This window comes from Macadamia integrifolia, chromosome 12 (genome assembly GCF_013358625.1).
Source record: "Macadamia integrifolia cultivar HAES 741 chromosome 12, SCU_Mint_v3, whole genome shotgun sequence".
NCBI classification, from domain to species: domain Eukaryota; kingdom Viridiplantae; phylum Streptophyta; class Magnoliopsida; order Proteales; family Proteaceae; genus Macadamia; species Macadamia integrifolia.
Window position 1 is genome coordinate 30,063,872 of NC_056568.1, and position 19,837 is coordinate 30,083,708.

Below are 19,837 nucleotides of genomic sequence, written 5' to 3' on the forward strand. Positions count from 1 at the left end.
TCCCATAGGACATAATTATACAGTTCCATCCTTGAATCCACAATAAAAGTTTTGGGTCCTCCATAGTAGGCACAACGTATGAGAATGAACTCCCAAACCAAACAGCACGCACAAACAAGCATTCAAGTTTTCAATGACAACACAATTTCTTTGTTGATTTTAGCATTTTATATTGCTCTTATATCTCTCCCAGTGGAACTGATGCAGATGCTAGAAACTTAGTCGTAAGGATTATTATTATTATTATTATTTTCTTTTCTTTTTTTTGGGGGGGGGGGCGGGTTTGGGTGGCGGGGGTGTGGGGAGTGGGTAATAATACTCCGCTTTCTTTTTTTCTGCCCATTACTAAAAATCAAAGGTTTTGCCAAAAGTAACAACCTGGCAGGGAGTACAAGAGCTAAATTGAAGACCAAGGTGATTAGTACAATTTTAAACCAATGAGCCGGATCTAGAAATGCAATTTCTCAGGTCATTTTAATCTATTCACCAGCAAAAAAAGGTTGCAGTGGAATCCCCCCATCATGTTGAAGTATGGAATTAACTTTACAGGCTTACCCACCACAGTTGAAGATATCAGCACTTGGTGCTAATACTGTATAATAATAATAATAATAAAAGTGAAAATTCACCCCAAAAGAATCCCCAAAAAAATAATAAAGTGAAAATGCTGGGTGAGAAATGTGGGGAAACAAGCATGTAAAAGGAAGTTCTGCTCTTCTTACTCTCGAGGGATCTTTGATTTTCTAGTTCTTATCACTCATCACCCATGGCCAATTCCAGTGCATAGTCATCCCTTTCCTGCCAACGTAGGAGAAAAATGTAGAAGCAAGTTTCACTCATTCAAATAATAGAACTAAAAATTTTCCTGCAAAAACGGTGACACTTTCAGCATGGCCCATGTCAAGAGGCTTCTCAACAGTTAACACAGCCCGAATATCTACCACAAGGCATATCAAATGGGCCATATTTTGTGGACATGTAACCCCACGGTCCCTGCTCACATGTCAAATTTCAGCTCAAACCAAGTTTGTCAGGTGGCAAAAATATAGCTTTGAAAAATCCAGGACCATGGGAGAGTACACAGTAGTAGTTGGAATACCAATAATAGACATACATAGAGATGCATGGGTATACATGGAGTACCTGATTGAATTTGAGTCTGAAAGTTGACACATGGCTAACCTAGACCTCCCCCTCTCTATCTAACGGTTGGAATAGCCACAACATTTGTCCATGTGGCACAATTGGGTGGTTGGTGTTGACAGGGCTCTTAACATGAGATGGTGTAAATGAGTTTGTCCCAGAATAGAGATAAAATTATAAAGGATAAAAGGAAAAAAAAAATCTGCATAGAATGGAGAGCTTACAATTGGTCCCCGGGCAAAATATCTTCCAAATTGAAGCCAATATACCTTTACAAGACAAGGATTTCAAATGTCAGCAACTCGTATAATCAGATAAAAGAAACAATATGAATAAAGTACACCTGGGAATTAAGCAAGATGTTACCTCATCCTCATCCTGGGTCTCAACTTCAATGTCAGAAGACGGGAAGCCCACGCAAAGCAGTGCATAACCCTGAAGCCCAAAAGGATTAAACAATAATAAAAGCAATTGACATTGATGATAATGTAATTTGGATTGCTCGGTGCAATTCTAGATATACCGCCATCAATTTCTCATATGACAAATTTGGTGGATGAAAAACAAAGACTGTAAATCAAAAGGAACGCCCATTTGTTGATCCAAACATTAAGCTACTTTCAGGATCAAGTGAATGCCCAAGCTGTAGTGTCTATTTTTATGCTTCGCAATTTAGAGTATCAATAGCACCAATACATGTGGGCTGAATCTGCCTAAGTATATATGACAACAACTCAACCTTATCCCAACTAAATGGGGTCAGCTACATGGATCCTTGATGCAAGGAAGTTCACCTAAGTAATTACAACCCCAGATAATGAACAAATTCCAAACCAATCACAGACCAAAATTTCAGATCTGCTCTCCAATGAAAATTACTCAGATTTGACCAGTAGGCTGAAATAGAAAAAATATGAGATCTCACATAACATAAGTCAGACCGACCTGAAATATGGCATGAAAGTGTCCAATAATATCCCCAAACTACCCTGCAAATTTTGCTTGAATACACCAAATGGGTACGAGACCAATCACGATCACATATACCACAGACAAGAGAAAATAGGGTTTAGAAAGCTTGAATGGGAGAAAAAGGGGCGGACTTGGTCCAACAGTAAGGTACGAATGTTGTGACCTGGTGGTTAAGTGGTCGAAACCTCTCGACATTCTCGGGGTAAGGCTGCGTAGTTCTTGCCACCACCCCCCCAGGTAGAACTCACACATGCGGGGGCCTCGTTCACAGGGTACGCCCCAAAGCTTGAATGGGAGAAAAGTTGCTTCAGACACACCTGGCCTCCAAAGGTCCTCCAAGCCTGGTTGAGTGCTCCTTGTATGGGGTAGATCAAGCCCTCAAAACACTCTCTCACACTAGGAGAACATGAGAAATAAGATTTAGGATGGAAAGATGTGGGTGGGATGGACTACCTCAGTCCTAGGCCTCTCACCCACAGGTATCTCAGTTGTTGAACATCCTATCTCAAGAGTAAGGAGCAACAATGTCTGTAATTTTTATTCTCAATGTGTTACATCAACTCCTATTATACAATAGAGGGTACAGCCTAACAATTCAGAAAGAAACTCAAAATGGAAACTAACATGAAAATAGAAACTAATTGATTTAAACAACTAAATACTAACTTGCTCACTAAGAAACTAACATAGAACAATAGAGACCCTTCTAGAAGGTCAACTCCACACTCCCAACTTGAACTTTGACTTGTCAAACCACAAGATACAAGAGGGCAGCGACCATGGAGCTCGAAGGACAAAACATAAACTTCTCTAAGCTGCTGTAGGCGGGATTGATCGGTACTGCCGCACTAACAAGGGGCTTCTAGAAGGCCATAATGGAGACAAAATTGTTGGTGTATGATGTCTTGTATTCCGTTGCAATTTAATTCAGGGAGTACTGGTGCAGCACCTAGACAGGCAGGACGGTGGTCCCGCTAGCCGGTTAGTGGGCCGCGGGGGTTGCAAGGGGGGCAGGAGGCCCCCCTGCTATGCAGGGGGTGTAGGGGGGCGCAGCCCCCGCTCGAATTTTTTTATTTGAAGGCAATTGTAGTTTAATCAGGATTAGGGTTTTTTCGCTATATATTTGTAGCGAGGGTTTCTTTCTCTGTAATGCAAGCAATATTGAGAGGTGTGAGGACGAGCGCTGTAACCCTATTCTCCATTGATATTGAAGCAGGATCTCATCTCACCGAGGACGTAGGCAACCTTGCCGAACCTCGTAAAATCCGTGTGCATTGTTTGTTTTGTTTTTCCATTATCTTCTGCATCATTTTAGGGTTGCGTTTCTACAAAAATACCAAAGAAAATAGCCATAAGGAACTGGCTCGAAGGCCCTAATATATGGGCCAGAATTGTACAAAATTGGGGCCAAGGTTGGCTGGCTCGATCAGCCCAAAACTAGCATGGTGCTGGCTGCCTTCTTTCTTCTTCTGTAGTGTAGGCCAGCATGAGTGTCTACATCAATCCTTACCATCCAATCAGCTTTGTTCTAGGTCATACTTGATATAAGGCCTAAGCTATGCATGACTTCCCTCATCATCAACTACAACAACAAAAAAAAACTTTGCCTTATCCCAACTAAATGGGGTTGACTACATTGACCCGATCAAGAGAAGGGGAAGAATACAACACAACAAATCAGTAAAATCTCACTTAAATGGGGTCAGCTACATGAATTCTTGCCCTCCAATCAAATCTATTGGAGGTCATATTTGGGACAAGACCTAAACTATGCATGTCTTTCCTCACTACTTCTCCTATGGTCATTTTAGGCCTGCCCCTATCTTTTCTAGCTCCTTTAATTTGAATCAAATCACTCCTCCTTACTAGTGCATCCCCAAGCCTTCATTGAACATGGCCATTACACCACAAACAGCTTTCTCGGAGCTTATCATGAATCGAGATAACTCCAAAATCAGCTCTAATATGGTCAGTTTTGCAACACATTCATCTTGGCATCCTTATCTCTACTACAGATAGCTTATCTTTATGACACTTCTTAACTACCTAGCATTCTGCCCTGCACTTTATAGCCGGTTTAACTATAAAACTTTCCTCTAAGCTTTAAAGGAATATATCAGCCACAACACTCCAGACATACCTCTCCACTTCATCCATCCCACTTAATCCTCTGTGAAACATCATCCTCCATATCACCTTCTTTATTTATGATTGACCCCAGATACCTAAAATGATTACTATATGGTACTCTCTCTCCCATCTTCATCATTGCATTTTTAGTCATAGTGGGACTAAAGTAACACATCATATAATTAGTATTCGTTCTACTTATATTAAAACCTCTTGTTTCCAATGTTGATCTCCATAGCTCCAGCTAGCTTTTTTTTATCCACCAAAACAATATCATCAACAAAGAGCATATAGAACCTCCTCTTGAACGTTCCTAGTTAAATCATGAAAAATGCAAATAAATAAGGGCTTAAGGTATATCCTTGATGTAGCCCAATTGTAATTGGGAATTGCATCCCATGGTTCTCACACTAGTTTATCTCATCCTCGTACATATCCTTAATTACATCTTCATTTTTATTCGATACCCTTATCTTCTCTAACAAATGCTATTAGCTCTCCAGGGACTTTGTCACAAGCTTTTCAAGATCAATAAAGACCATATGGAGATCCTTCTTGCCGGCCCTAAATCTTTCCATGAGCTTCCCAAGCAAATAGCTTATGTCGTGGATCTACCTGGCATAAAACAAAATTGGTTCTCCGAGATAGTAGTTTCTATTAAGTTTGTCTCGAATCCTTGACCCGTTTTGAAGATTGACCCGTTTTGAAGATTGACCCGATCCAACATATATTTGGTGGCGACCCGAATGGGAAATTTTCTGAGATCTGTGATGGAAGCAGAGGGCTTGGAGTATATATAATGTACTGTTGCTTGTTGAGAAAGTTATTGTATTCTAGGGTTTTCATGCAGCTAGGGTTTTCAGGGCGAGTTTTTCCTCGCCGCTGCTAGGGTGTAATCTCTCTTCTGCATAGTGAATCATCTTCTTCTTCGCCCGAAGACGTAGCACACCACCCTGGTGTGTGAACCTCGTTAAATCTCTGTGTCGTACGGATCTATTGTCTCTTTATTATTCGTGTTTCTTGGTGTTTGATCTAACGGTTTCTTTGCTCAGGTGGGCTTGATAGTAGTTTCTCTACTCACGTGGGCTTGACAGTAGTTTCTCTACTCATGCGGGCTTCAATAACCTTCTCCCGCAATTTTATAGTACAACCCATTAGTTTGATGCCTCTATAATTATTGCATCTTTGAATATCACCCTTATTTTTGTAAATTAGGACTATGGTGCTTCTCCTCCAATCGCCTAGCATTTTCCTTGTGTTCAAAATCTTGTTAAAAATATTAGTTATCTAAAATACGCCACAGACTCCTAAGTTCTTCCACACCTCTATAGGGATCTCATAAGGCCTGGTATCTTGCTTACTTTCATATTTCTCAAGGCTTTTTTAACTTCAGCCACTCTAGCATTTCGTATATATCTATGATGTGTGGTGTCTTGATGAGTAATGACTAATGCATTCTTCTAAGCCACTCCTACTCGAAGTGTCTTCATTTAGTAGATCAAAGAAGTACTTTCCCCATTTGTTCATAATGTTCTCATCCCTTACTAGGACTCAACCATCCTTACTACTCCTCTTTTCTCTCATTTTAGCTATTTTATAGATCACTTTTCCCCTTCCTTAATCTTCAGATTATGATAGAGGTCCTCATATTTTTTCGCACTTGCTATCCCCACAATCTTCTTAACTTCATTTCTAGAAACGCTATACCTCTTTTTATCTAATGCCTCTTTAGTCCTTTGTCATGTCGTAAAACTAGCTTTCGTAGTCTTAATGGTGTCTGGACGTCATCATCCGACCACCTAGTCTCCCTAGGAGCTTAAAAAATACACCTCACTTCCCCTAGAACTTCTTTAGAAACCTTTGTTATAGCAAATACCAACAAATACGAAAATAAACTAAGACAAATCATACAACACAGAGATTTAACGAGGTTCACAAATTGATGTGGTGTGCTACGTCCTCGGGCGAAGAAGAAGAACTTTCACTTTATAGAAGAGAGAATACACCCAAGCAGCGGCGAGAAAACTTGCCCTGAAACCCTAGCTTGAAAAAAACCCCAAATTACAATAACTTGCTCAACAAGACGATAGTACATTATATTCTCCTCCAAGTCACAGGTCGATCAATCGGGTCGCGATCGATAGTACATTATATCAGTGCTGGGCTCTGGGCTTGGGCCTATCGGCCCAACCTCTCTACTTCCATCACAGATCTCAGAAAAACTCTCATTCAGGTAGCCACCAAAATATGTCTAAGCGGGTCAAGAATTCGAGATAAACTTAACAATCTTCTTAATATATGCCATCAACTTGTTCCACATCATATTGTTGTCTCCCTCAAAGTCTAACTATCCTTGTTTGATCACTTTATCAGTAAATGAATCTAGGAATCTCCTTTTAATTTCCTCCACTTTATCTTTGGGTAAATAGGTTAAGATATTCTACATCTATGCCTACTAAAGCATATATCCATCAATCTATGTTGAGTGGTCACGGAATGCCCTTTTTCTCCACATCACTTCCCTTACCACCTCTTCCTAGTCCATTCATCTCTCCATTTCGGATCTCTCTAGGTCCAATTGTTGTCTCCTCACTATTGTTTATGCTCACAATCGGGGGCTTCTAAAAGGCTCTCCTTTTAGACTGGCCTTCGATCCATATCCTCCTTTGTTGACTCCACCTCCTGGGGGATAGCGGGCAAATTTTATGTTGTCAGATTTGGCCATGAGAAAAAGGGAGGCGGTCCCATTGACCACACTTCTGTGGAGGCTTTCAACAATTGTCTGGAAGACATTGGTATGTTTAACCTCCGCAGGTCTTGTGCTAAGCTTACTTGGAAAAACCGTAGAAGTAGGGTCGACAATGTAGCTTGTAATATTAACAGTGCCCTTGTTAATGAAGCGTGGCTCTCTTCCTTCCCCTCATCCCATGCCACATTTGATTCCCCTTCCATCTCTGACATTGTCCCATAACCCTCCATGCTTATCCTTCTTCCTCCTTTGGTTCAAAGCCCTTCAAATTCTTCGATATGTGGACCCTCCATCCTGATTTCTCCTCTCTAGTTTTTTAAGCTTGGAGTCTTCCTGTCCATGCCTTCTCCTCGCTTCTCATTGCCTTTTCCAGGAAGCTCAGGAGCGTCAAAGCTGCCCTCAAGCTATGGAATTCTAGGTGCTTCAGTAACATCTTTGACAAAGCCTCCTCCTGTAAAGAAAGACTTGAGGTTATCCAAGCCGGTCTCTTTCTGGATCTCCATAACTCTGCTTTGGTTGAGGAGGAAAGATTTGTCTCTCTTGAGCTTTCCTCGCTCCTATTCCAAGAAGAGAGCTTCCTCAAGCAAAAACCCCACATCAAATGGTTGGAGCTTGGAGACTCTTAACTCTGCTTTCTTTCACCGCACCATCAAAGGTCAGAATAATGTTAACTCCACCCCATTCTCATCTCCAGCAATGGAACTACACTTCAGAATCCTACTGACATCAAAGCTGAAGCTGCATCCTACTTCTCTGATCTCTTCAACCCTCGTCCCCTTCCTCCCATCCTCCCCTCCCTCCTCCCTAATCAACACATTCATTCCTAATCACCTTATCCCTTCTCTTCAAGCCATCCCCTCTGATGAGGAAATCACCTCTGTTGTCCTCTCCCACAAAGCTAGTAGAGCTCCTGGGCCGGACGGTTTCAGCATAAGCTTCTTCTCCTCCTGTTGGGACATCATCAAAGAAAATCTTATTCGGGCTCTCAAAAGCTTCTTCTTTGATCCCACTCAGATTAATGGTGTAAACCAAACCTTCCTTTGCCTCATCCCCAAAATCTGATGGAGCCTCTTCTATGTAGGATTTCAGACACATCTCTCTTTGTAACCTGATCTACAAATTCATTGCCAAAATTCTGGCCAACCGCATCCAAAAAGTCATTGACTCCTTTGTCAGCCAAAATGAATCTGCCTTCATCTCTGGTAGGAGTTTAGCCGATAGCATCATCCTGTGCCACGAGATTGTTTAAGGCTTTGAGCGGAAATCCCATGGATTGGCGGCCCTTCTTAAGATCGATCTTCATAAAGCTTTTGACTCAATCCATTGGGACTTCATCTCAAAGGTCCTTCTCTAAATGTCCTTCCCCGCCAACTTTGTCTGATGGATCCTAGCCTGCATCTCTACCCCACATTTCTCGATCCTGGAGAATGGTAGCCCCGCTGGCTTCTTCCATTCTTCTGTTGGAATTTGCCAAGGAGGCCCTCTCTCCCCTTTCCTCTTCTCCCTTAGCTTTGAGGTCCTTTCTAGATCCATACAATATTCCACCGACCTCCATCTAATCTCCCCCATCCTAAAATGCAAGACTCTCTCCCTTACCCATCTTGCCTTTACCGATAACCTAATGATCTTCGCTAAAAAATTGATCCCTTCATTTCTTCCATGACTTCCCTCCACCTTTTTGAAAGCCTCTCGGATCTCTGCCTTAACCCTCTCAAATCTTGCATCTTCATTTTTAGGATTTCTGAAGATGCTTCTGCCCATCTCCTCAAGATTACTGGTTTTGGCTCTCTCCCAGTCAAGTATCTTGGGCTTCCCCTCATCCCTGCCAGGCTTTCCGCCCATTACTGCACTCCCATCCTTGATCGCTTAAGGAAAAGGCTGCAGCTGTGGAAGAATAAACTTCTCTCTTATGCTGGGAGGCTTGAGCTTTCCAAATTGGTTCTCCAATCCATGTACCTCTACTAGTCTAGTATCTTTGTTCTTCCCCCTCCCACCATTAAAGCCATCGAGTCTCTCAGTTGTTCCTTTCTTTGGAAAGGCTCTGACTCCAACAAGTTCCTCCACCCAATCCGCTGGAGCAATGTCTGTCTCCCCAAATCTGAAGGTGGTATGGGTCTTAGGTGCATCAAATATATTAACTACGCGAGCATTCTCAAGCTCATTTGGAGGGTGGTGACTAAACAAAACAGCATCTGAGTCTTTGGGTTTATTCCCATCTTCTGAAGCATGACACCTTTTGGACCACTTCCCCTGGTTTGAATGCTTCTTGGGTCTGGTGTAGTATCCTTGGCTTAAGAACCTTCGCCATAGATGCCATCTCGTATTCCATTGGTAATGGTGCCTCTACGTCCCACTAGCTTGACCCTTGGCACCCGTCTGGTGTGATTCTTCATGCAGTAAGCCCTAGGATTATCTATTCCCTGGGGCCTTGATCGATCAACTACTGTCTCTTCCATCATCCTTAATGATGTATGGCCCCCTCCTTCCCCTTCCCCTTCCCCTTCCCCTCTGGATGACATTTGGGCCAACCTCCCCCCTTCCCCTCGGGCAACGAGGTAGAGAAGATTCAATCCTCTGGAAGCCCTCCCCTTCCAACTTGTTCAGCTCTTCCTCTGCTTAGAACTTCGTCAGACCTTCTGCCCCCTCGCTCCCTGGCAGAATCTCCTATGGTTCATAGGTCACATTCCCTATCATTGTTTCACCAACTGGCAGGCCTTCTCCAACTGCCTTCCCACGCAGTCCTACCTCATTTACCGTCACATATAGGTCCCTTCTGCCTGTTGTCTGTGCTGGAATGGCAACGAAGATATTGACCATTTGTTCTTCTCCTACCCAAGGATTAAAGTATCGGTATTGGTCGCCGTATTGGTTGGTCAAAATTAAAATACGTATCAGAGGGTATCGTATCGTATCGAAGATACACTACGATACGCTAAAGATATACACATAAATGGATAGGGAACACATTTTTATACACTTTTGCATAAAAAAAAAACAGTTAAAAAAAGCTATGTATAACATGTAGAATCCATAAATACTTAAGTAGAGGGTATCGTATTGATAGACAAATATATTGAGTTGAAAATGTTCAAAATGATGAGGTTTCTTATAGTTTTTTCTTTCCTCATTGCCATTGCCACTGTGATGAGTGCCATGAAGCGTGTCGTGGTGGTTCAAATCCTTGGCTAGGACCTTCTTCTTCAATAGGAGCAACTAAGATGATGTTCTCACTTGTCGAATATAGGCACAATATTTACCCCAGTCAAAATATTTATGGTAGTGGGTCTCCCATTCATTGTAGAATCTTCTGTACTGCTCAGGAGTGACCAATGTTGGTCCTACATAAGTCCTATATCCATAGCCTGAAGAAGCACTTGAAGATACATGGTGTCCATGTCTGGATGAGGAACTAGCATGATCTGAACTGCTGTACTGCTTTGGATTGGCAAATGATTGTCCTGCATAAGTCCTATACCCATAGCCTGAAGATGCATCTAAAGATACATGGTGTCCATGTTCGGATGAGGAACCAGCGAGATCTAAACTAATGCTCATTGACTCCATGCTACTCATCAATGCATCAGTAGCACTCGGATTGTGGGATCTCCTACCCCTCCAACTATAAGACTTTGGTTGTGTGCGAGCACCATGATGACTATCTTGGGTTGCATGTGTAAATGCAGCCTCCTCTCTGAAATGTACTGGTATATAAGTTTGGCCACCACTACCACTACCATCACCACCACCACCACCACCACCACCATCGTCGTCGTCATCATCATCATCATCATCATCATCATCACCACCATCCTTGTCTTGATCATCATCATCATCACTATCTGGTTGAGTTACACTATATGTAGCACCTGATCTCGTCCTCCTAATATCGCCATCATTGGAGCTATCATCATCCTCTTCCATAGCTAACGGTGCTTGGGTTTCATCATCAACAATATTTTTAAAATCTTCATTTATATCTCTAATGAGGTCCTCTATAATGGGATCAGGTGCGGTTTCTCGTCGATCTTCAGATAATTTGTCCAACAATAAAACATTTTCAGTCTCCTCAATCCATCCCCTAACTGGATCTTCCTCGTCGAGTATATGGGTGATGTCAATTGGGTTGACATCAATATCATCCCCTGATTTCTCCAATTCTAAATATTTCATCTTCAATTTCATGTTGTAGTGCACATACACTAGCTTCTCCAGCTTCTCATAACTCAGACGATTCCGAGGTTTGGTGTGTATCAATCCGAACGTACTCCAGCTACGTTTGCAACCACTTGAGGATGTCGTGCATGATAATATTTTCATTGCGATTGGCCTCAAGTTTGGAGCGCTCCATCCATAGTTCATCCACCAATCAATTGTACAAAGATAATTGCAACATTAGGAGTTTGAAATAATTTTGAAATACAAGGATAGCTGATTAAGCCTAAATTACCAGGGCGTTGTATTCCTCTAGCACAGATAGCTAAATGATCAGCAAACCTTTGAGTGGCCTCTCGGAAGTACTTCACCTATAACATGTATTAACATATTAATATACCACTCAATGTATTAAATATTAATCAATGATTCAATATGTAAGTATAGTAGACTACTAACCTCTTCAACTGCATCTTTGGCCGAATCAATATTAGGAGCTAACTTGTTAATAACATCCTTCAAAGATTCCATCAAATCTTTCCTAAACCTTAAATTGTTCTTGTAGTGCAAATCCGGATTCAAATAATAGGCTGCACATTGACATTGTTACATATTACTTATTGTTAGCGATTAAGTATATTAAATTATTAATAAAGTCACTTATAAATTTAATTGAGAAAATACCTGCCCGATGAAGGTCTTGAACCAAATTATCTCCCATCGACGATTTATAATCTTCAAAAATGCCTTAAATGACTTTGGGTTCTCCTCTTCTATCTTTTGTTTGACAACTTCCATACAATGCAGTATATTTTCCATCGTCTGTGCCTAATCACCATCAGCTACTTTAAGTATCACAAATAGAGGTTGCATAATCTTAGTAAATCGGTATATCCTTTTCCAAAACTTTGTTGAGGTGATTAGGTCTTGAATGGTTTTTCCAATTTCAGTGGTTGCATATCTACAACTGAACCACTCATTAGAGGTGAATGACTTAACTAGCCATTCCTTCCGTTTTTGAATACTATCAAGTGCAATATAATTTGTTGCAAACCTTGTTGCTGCGGGCCTCACCAAGTCACCTTTTGTGTACTTTCTCATCAATGCCAACACCCAGCTGTGATTGTAGATGAAGTTGGTGATCATCTTGGCATCAGAAACCAATGTCTGCATTTTGTTCATCTCACCAATGTCCTTGAACATCAAATCAATACAATGGGCTACACAAGATGTCCAGTATAAGGTGGGATACTTCACCATAAGTAAAGTACCAGCCTTTTTGAAATTAAAGGCATTATTAGTCACAACCTGGACAACATTATCTGGCCCAACTTCCTGAACAACTTCATCCATTAATTTAAACAAATACATTGAGTCATTGATATCTGAGGATGCGTTGAAAGACTTATGGAATATTGTTTTCCCACATATATCAGAAAATTGATGATGGACATCCTCGTCGGTCCACTCCACCCATCAGACATGATGGTCACTCCATATTCAGGCCACTTGTATTTAAACTCTTCAATGTATTCATCCACCTCTTTCACAATAGCATCTAAGTATGGCCCTGCAATTTCATGGGGTGTGGGTGGCCTTACATTTTTCCCACATGTCTAAATCTCCTTGACCATAGCCATGAAGTACGGATCTTTAGCTTTGTGAGGTGGAATCATAGAACTGTGGAACCACCTAGAGATTGCTTTCCCAATTTTCTTACTCAATGTTTTTTGTTGGAAAGCCTCTTCAATCCTTTGTTGCCCTTCATCATGATGTTTATATGGTGCATCTCTCATATCTCTAATTTCTGGGCTCCTTTTCCCTTTACCTTTACCACTAGAGGCAAATTTGTCAAACATGCCCTTCACAGTGCCTCCAATATCTACACTTGGACGACTTCTAGAGCCAGAACCTTGTTCATAAATCATCGGGCCACCACGCCTAGGTCCTACAGATTGACTTCTTCTTAGTTGTTCTGCCATCCATTGTTTTTCTTTTGCTTCCTCCCTTGAAATATGCATCGCTCGTGCAAGCTGTTGATCTTCATCCTCTGCCTCCATATCAGATCCTTCATAATCCTCATGATCCCTTAGATTCTCAACCAATCTATCATCTTCTTCAACAACTTTTTTTGCTTTATCTCTACTTCCCCTCAAGTGCTTCCTCATTGCTTTGCTTATTTCATCTGGGCACTAGGTACATTTGGCAACATTAGAAAATCCTTTAGCCAAATGTTGTTTATGTCTGGTAATTCCACCTCCTAGGTGGATAGTATCACAGTAATTGCATTTTGTACACAACCTATTACCTTGTACTTTCTCGGCTGTAGCCCATCCAATATCCCTAGACCGTTCTTTAGGCGTCATCTTCCTACAAAGATACATAATGAATCTTAATATGCATATTTATTGATTTAGTATTTAGTAAGTAATAGCATATTTTTAGAAACTAGAATGAGATGCATCCAAAGAAAAAAAAAAAGATTTTTTTGTATTTTTCCAAATTTACATAAACTTGAAATGCACACTTTTTTTTGGAAAAAATTATGCATCTAATTTCACATCATGGTCATTGGCCAAGTAAATTATAATTATTTTTTTTTAACTAAAATGAACTGAATTTTCTAAAAAAATTGTATTTTTTTAGTATTTTTCTTATTATTAATTACTTTTCGAAATAAAAAAAAATAAAATAATACAAACTATTTAGAAATTTTAATTTTTTTATAGAAGATGTAGATTAATTATTTTTAAAGAACATATAAAAAATCAATACAGTGTGGACCAATATATTTAAGTAGATCTAAGAAATTAAAAAAAAATTTGAAACCCTCACTTTTTTGGGAAAAAATGTGGGTTTCATTTGAAATCATGTATTTAGTAATTATAAGTTATGACATTATTTTTAAGAGTTGAATGAACTAAATTTTCTAAAAAAAAATTGTATTTTTTTTTTTTTAATTACTTTAGGAATAAAAAAATTTAAGAAAATACATTTTTTGAGAAAAATCAAAATTTTCTATAGAAGTTGTAGAACACTTGTTTTTACATAACATATAAAAAATCTAAACATTTTTAACCATTGAGCATGAGCAGATCTAAGAAATTTGAAAAAAATTGAAATGCTCATTTTCTTTTGAAAAAAGTGTGTGAATCCTTATAAATCCAATGATTTCATGTAATAATGATGCACAAAATGTGATTCTAAGTATGATGAACCTTAATTTGTAAAAAAAATTGAAAATATAAGGTTAAAGTTGAAAAAAGTAAGTAAAGATTCAAGAACTTACTATTCAAGACTTTCAACCTTCAAGTTCAAGGTTCTTCTTGGACTATGCTTTTCTCCTTGTTTAAACCATTCACTTCCATAATGTTTCCTTCAATCTGCCATTTGAGTCTCCAAAAAGGTGTGTGAATCAAAGGGAAAGAAAGAAGAGAAATATAGAAAACTGTTGGTAAATGATAAGAGAGTTTGAAGTGTTTGTTTCAAACAAAAAAGGCACATTCCACACTCAAATAGCCGTATCGTACCGTATCGGTACGCTATTGTACAATACAATGCGATACGTATCGATACGGTACCGATACGAACAGGAATGTTTAGGTTTTCAAAAGTTTGTATCGTGGAGTATCGTACGTATCGGTACCGATACGGTATGGCATGATACGATACTACCGATACACACAGAGGATCCAAAAATTTCCTGTAGCGTATCGGTATGTATCGTGCCGATGCCTACCGATACCGATACGTATCGGCCAAAACGGCACGATACGCACCAATACTTAAAACCATGCTCCTACCCCTTCTCCGCCATCTGGAACAAGGTTCTCAGCCATTGTTAGCCTTTTAGTAGGAGAGTTCTCCCTTTCTGTAGGGAATGGATTTGGGTTGACATGACATTTCAAGGCTCCACCATCTGTGACATTGCTGGGAAACTTGCTTTCTGTGATACCATAAACCACCTCTGGATGGAGCGAAATCTTTGTAGATGGACTTCCAATTCTTGCTCTTATGACATGATTTGAAAGGCCATCTAATTCAACGTCAGCACGAAGCTTGCCAATCTTCCCCACTGCACGGTCAGAGATTCCCCAAGGAACAGACTCATTGTTGTCCCCTGGGGCCTCCCCATCTTGATCTTATCTACTGCTTCCCCCCTGATGGATTATATCCCCTTGTAGTGTCCCACTTTTGTATAAACTATGCCTTTTTATTTGCCTTCTTGTGAGGCACCCCCCTCTCCTCTCCTCTTCCTCTTCCCATCCCTGTTGTATATTCTTCTCCTTTAATATATTTTATTCATCCAAAAAAAAAAAAAAAATACACACCATATACTCCATCTTCGTTCTACTTATCTTAAAACCTTTTGAATCCAATGTTAATCTCCATAACTCCAATTGGCGTCAATCACTTCTTTTGTCTCATCCACCAAAACAATATCAGCAGCAAAAAAAATACACCAAGGAACCTCATCTTGAATGTCTCTGGTTAAATTGTCTATGGTAAGCACAAGCAAATAAGGGCTTAGGTCAAATCAATGAGAATTGATTTTAAAATACAAAATCAGTTGTTTGAGAAGCATTCATAGACTTTTAAGTTATCTTGGGCAAGGAGTAAAGTAAAATATAGTAATAAATGGAGCCTTTTGTGATTACTTAAGGGCACTGAAGAATTTCAATGCTCATCCATGACTGGAGCCCCCTCCCCGACCCCCAACCCCAACCCCAACCCCAACCCCCACCCAAAAAAAGGAAAGGAATAATAAGGGGAAGAGAACAAATAAAACATCCTATGCACACTCAAGCAGTGATCAAATATGAGATATGTGCATAGAGAACCTAAGATTGAATCAATACAAGAGGTTTGAATGGAAATCTTATACATACACCGCAATAAAATGTAAGTATTCAAGCCCCAACCAAAATCACCATTAGGATGGGGTTTCCATTAGTTATTTGTAGCTAAAAGGTGAAATAAATTGAATAGAAGTAAACAAAAAGTTAACCAAAAAATGCAGTATGCACAATACAATTTTTTTTTACCGATTCCCACAATAAACCTCAGATTTGTGGCACTTGAGCAGCACATCCATCTTATGATGAAATTACATCCAATGAACCTCAAGTAAAAAATTGGCGTATCCAATGAACCTCAATAAAAGGTGATAGTTTTAAACCTTGGACTTTAATTCAGCAGATATCCCAAGGGCCTCAGGTTGCCTTATTTGCCCAGATTTTACACGAACAGCACAGCTAGTACAACAACCTGTCAAGTGTTTTAAAGTTAATACCTCCTGAAAGTGAAATAAGGCCGCTCAATCAATGAAGAAAAGTAGATTTCTAATGAATTGGTGAACAAGTACCCAAAAGGGACCCAACAAAAACAAAGTGGATGAAAATGGAACAAAATGGCAAAGCTAATCTACAAAAAGTAAGCATACAACTCAAATCACTCTAAACTATATACCAACTACTTCAGGTTGGCTACATGAGTCCTGCACTGACATTCCACTCTTTGTAGTGCCATATGAATTCTTCATCCAGGCTCATGCTCAAGCAGTGGAAAGCAACACTGGCAGAGTTTACAAAAGGAAATATCTCTTGAGAATTGTTCAAAAAAGTCAAACTTGTTTGAAGAACAAGGACCATTAAAAAATCCCAGGGAGAAGTCCCATAAATGACGGCGATATATTCATAAATTTGGCATGTAGAGATATACAGAGACCATGTATCCAATGGTCAAAATGACCAGTATATTACTCCACTTGGCACTTGTAACCGTTTGGGCCAGAGATCTTTTTCCTTCTTCTTCCCACTCCCCTGGACAAATTTCTAGTACTCCACCACATGGATCCTTTTTAACAAATGATTTTCCTAACTTTCTCAATTTCTCGTTTTCTACTGTTACTGTTTTGGTTTTGTTGCGAAAAACAGGGGGACGAAAAACACAAGAATGTGGATTAAGAAAAAAGAAAGGAGTAGGAATTTCTTCTATTTAGTTGCACATAAAAGTATCCTAGAAAATCTGAAAAGGAAGTGATTCTATCTTACTTGTTTGTGCAAATTTGCTGAGAAATTCGCAACAGTTTTTTAACTCATTCAGGAAAAAGCTCAATTAATTATCCAATTTTCTTCCTTTTCTTTTCCTCCAAAATCCATTGACTTTTAAGTAGAAATTGAAAAGAAACTAATAGATAAGCTCTCCAATTTCTTTTACATATATCAGTTTCTATAGACCCCAAACTGTGGAAAACACCTAACTTTCGTATCCATTCCCTGAAGACTTCTCAAGCAAATGAAATGCATAAATTTGAGGTCAAATACAGGTGCTAAGTCGCCTTAAATAACTCATAGGAACAAGTTTGGATGGGAACAAATGCAGAATACGGAACCGACACAGAGAGCTTTACAGTCAATGTCAACTGGCAGGAACCCTATTGAACATTTGGACCAACACCGAATACAAAATTCTGCTAACTAGCAAGAAGGGGTTCCGGCTTGAACTTGGCACCAAAAATTAAGAAAATTAAGTACCAAATATTTAATGGAATTTGGAGGAATAAACAGCTGAAATGAATGAAAATCATATTTCTTCTTCCATAAAAAGAACCAATCTGAGAAAGAAAAAAAAAAAGCAACAACAACTCTAATAGTTAACAAATTTCGATGAGAACCATTCTCAAATTAGATTTCACAGGAGATGCTTCAACTGAGAATATTGTACGGCATTATTGACTTTTGGTGAAATATAGTACAGTACCGTGCCTGCAAGCAAATGGCAGAGCTATGTTCTGAGCTTCAGCAGTGTGTAATATATACTGATCCTGCAATTGAATTGAAACAATGCGTATATTATCAGCGGAATTGAAACGAGCAAGAAAAGAAAAGATAGAGATTTTTCATCTGAACTGAACCACAAAATCGCCAGCCAGCGATGCATCGAGAGTAAAACCTACAGTCCTATGGGCACCCATCAAACTATTGCACAAAGCGGTGTCCAAGAAAAGGAAAAGTATAACAATAGTAATAGAAGAAGCAGATCATAATTTTCACCCAAAAAAAGAAAACATGATATCACTGGAGTTTGAAATAATACCTCAGGAACGAGGAATTCATGAACAAGCCCTCGCTGTCTGTCGTGAACTGTGACTTTATGCGTTGGAATAGACGCCGACGAAATACGGCTTCGGCTGCGTTCAGAGTCAAAGATCCCAGCCACCGTTTCCAGTTCAGCTCTCGTAGACCTGCGTCTATTTGTCAGACTATGGTCGCAACTTTTGTTTCCAATCGAAGAAAACTCACGGAAAATAGCTGGTTTCCGGCAGGTTGAGCTGCACAAAGACAAATTGCAGGGGATTCTGAGACCCATTGATGCCCCGAGCAACTGAAAGTCTGAAACTGGTCTCTCTATCTCTCTCTCTCTCTCTCTCTCTCTCACTCTCTCACTCTCTCACCGCAAAGGCTTTGTTATCGGTTTCTCGTGAACACGGTGCACGTGTTATCTTTTCTTGCTCAGCAATAGAGTCCGGACAACAAGAACCTGATCTTGGATTTTCGTACATTTCATTTGTCGACGCGTGGATTTACTTTAAAGTTTAAACTATGAAACCGGATAATCTAAAATGCTATGACTTCTTTCTCTCTTTCAATTTAGGTTCTCTGGATTGATTTCTATTTGTATTTATTTAATTTATTTTTATAGTTATTTGATATAATTTATAATTTATTTTTATTTTTATAGTTATTTGATATAATCGGGTTGGGGTTTTTTGGTAGGTCACCCCATATAGGTATTTTTGAGGGGTTTCTTTTGCACCGTAGAATTTGAAATACATAGATATGATGTGTTGATTTGGAATAAAACATTATACAGCAATATGAAAGACAATTATGTAGACCTTATTTTTATATACGCATATGGATCACGATTGAAGAAATTGAAACATCTGAACCCTCATGCCCATTTGATAACGTTTCCAGAAACGCGTTTCTACAATTTCTGTGTCAATAAATGACAGAAACGGAACAAAAACATTTGATAAACCTATTCCATTTCTGTCATTTTTCGAAACATAAATAAGAATTTATAGTTATTTATGGTTCAAGAAACAGAAACAAGTCAACTTGTTTCGTCACTTCTTAAAATAAAAATGAGGGCCATTTTAACCCCCAAAACCCGACATTTTCCTTCAACGGTCGACGGTGCCCTATTCCCTCTGTTGTGAACACAACTTCCTCTATCGTACCAATCCGCAAAGCTGCACCTCCGAGAGCATCGATTCCACTAATTTTCACCCTCGTGAAGACGACTGGAGCACCCATGAACCTCTGTCATGTCTTCTCATCTGCCAAGATTCGTCGCAGGGAGCTGCAAATAGATGTACAAGTGAGCTGTAAAGGAAGAAAAGGGAGAAATACAAGAGAGGCGGTGTCGATCGAGCTTCCATCACGAATCGTGGTCGCACTAAGGAAAAGTTCTAGAACCCTAAGCCAGCGATCTCTTCTCTATTCGGCATACAAAATCTTCTTTCAAGTTTGACAGAAACACGTGATTCTTGTTGCAGGTTTTTTATTTCGATGGTTGGAGGTTTTGATTCTGGATTTTTCGAGCCCTAATTTTGTAGAAAGCTATGGAAATCTGTAGGTAGGGTTTATTTTGAGCCATTTTTGCTGCTGTCTTTCGACTACT

General features: G+C 39.7%; 2 protein-coding genes across 2 annotated transcripts; both read right to left on the reverse strand.

Annotated features, from left to right (window-relative positions):
- Positions 1 to 449: 449 nt before the first annotated feature.
- LOC122058028 (ferredoxin C 2, chloroplastic) lies at positions 450 to 18,634 on the reverse strand. Its single transcript, XM_042620416.1, has 6 exons — positions 18,245 to 18,634; positions 17,909 to 17,972; positions 16,326 to 16,414; positions 1,510 to 1,578; positions 1,368 to 1,412; positions 450 to 798 (listed from the first exon to the last, which is right to left on the reverse strand). The coding sequence occupies exons 1-6, from the start codon at positions 18,515 to 18,517 to the stop codon at positions 754 to 756; spliced, it is 585 nt and encodes a 194-aa protein (XP_042476350.1). The 5' UTR covers positions 18,518 to 18,634; the 3' UTR covers positions 450 to 753.
- LOC122058029 lies at positions 10,875 to 12,544 on the reverse strand. Its single transcript, XM_042620417.1, has 3 exons — positions 11,831 to 12,544; positions 11,606 to 11,736; positions 10,875 to 11,517 (listed from the first exon to the last, which is right to left on the reverse strand). Exons 1-3 carry the CDS (start codon positions 11,865 to 11,867, stop codon positions 11,350 to 11,352), a joined length of 336 nt encoding a protein of 111 aa, XP_042476351.1. The 5' UTR covers positions 11,868 to 12,544; the 3' UTR covers positions 10,875 to 11,349.
- Positions 18,635 to 19,837: the final 1,203 nt, after the last annotated feature.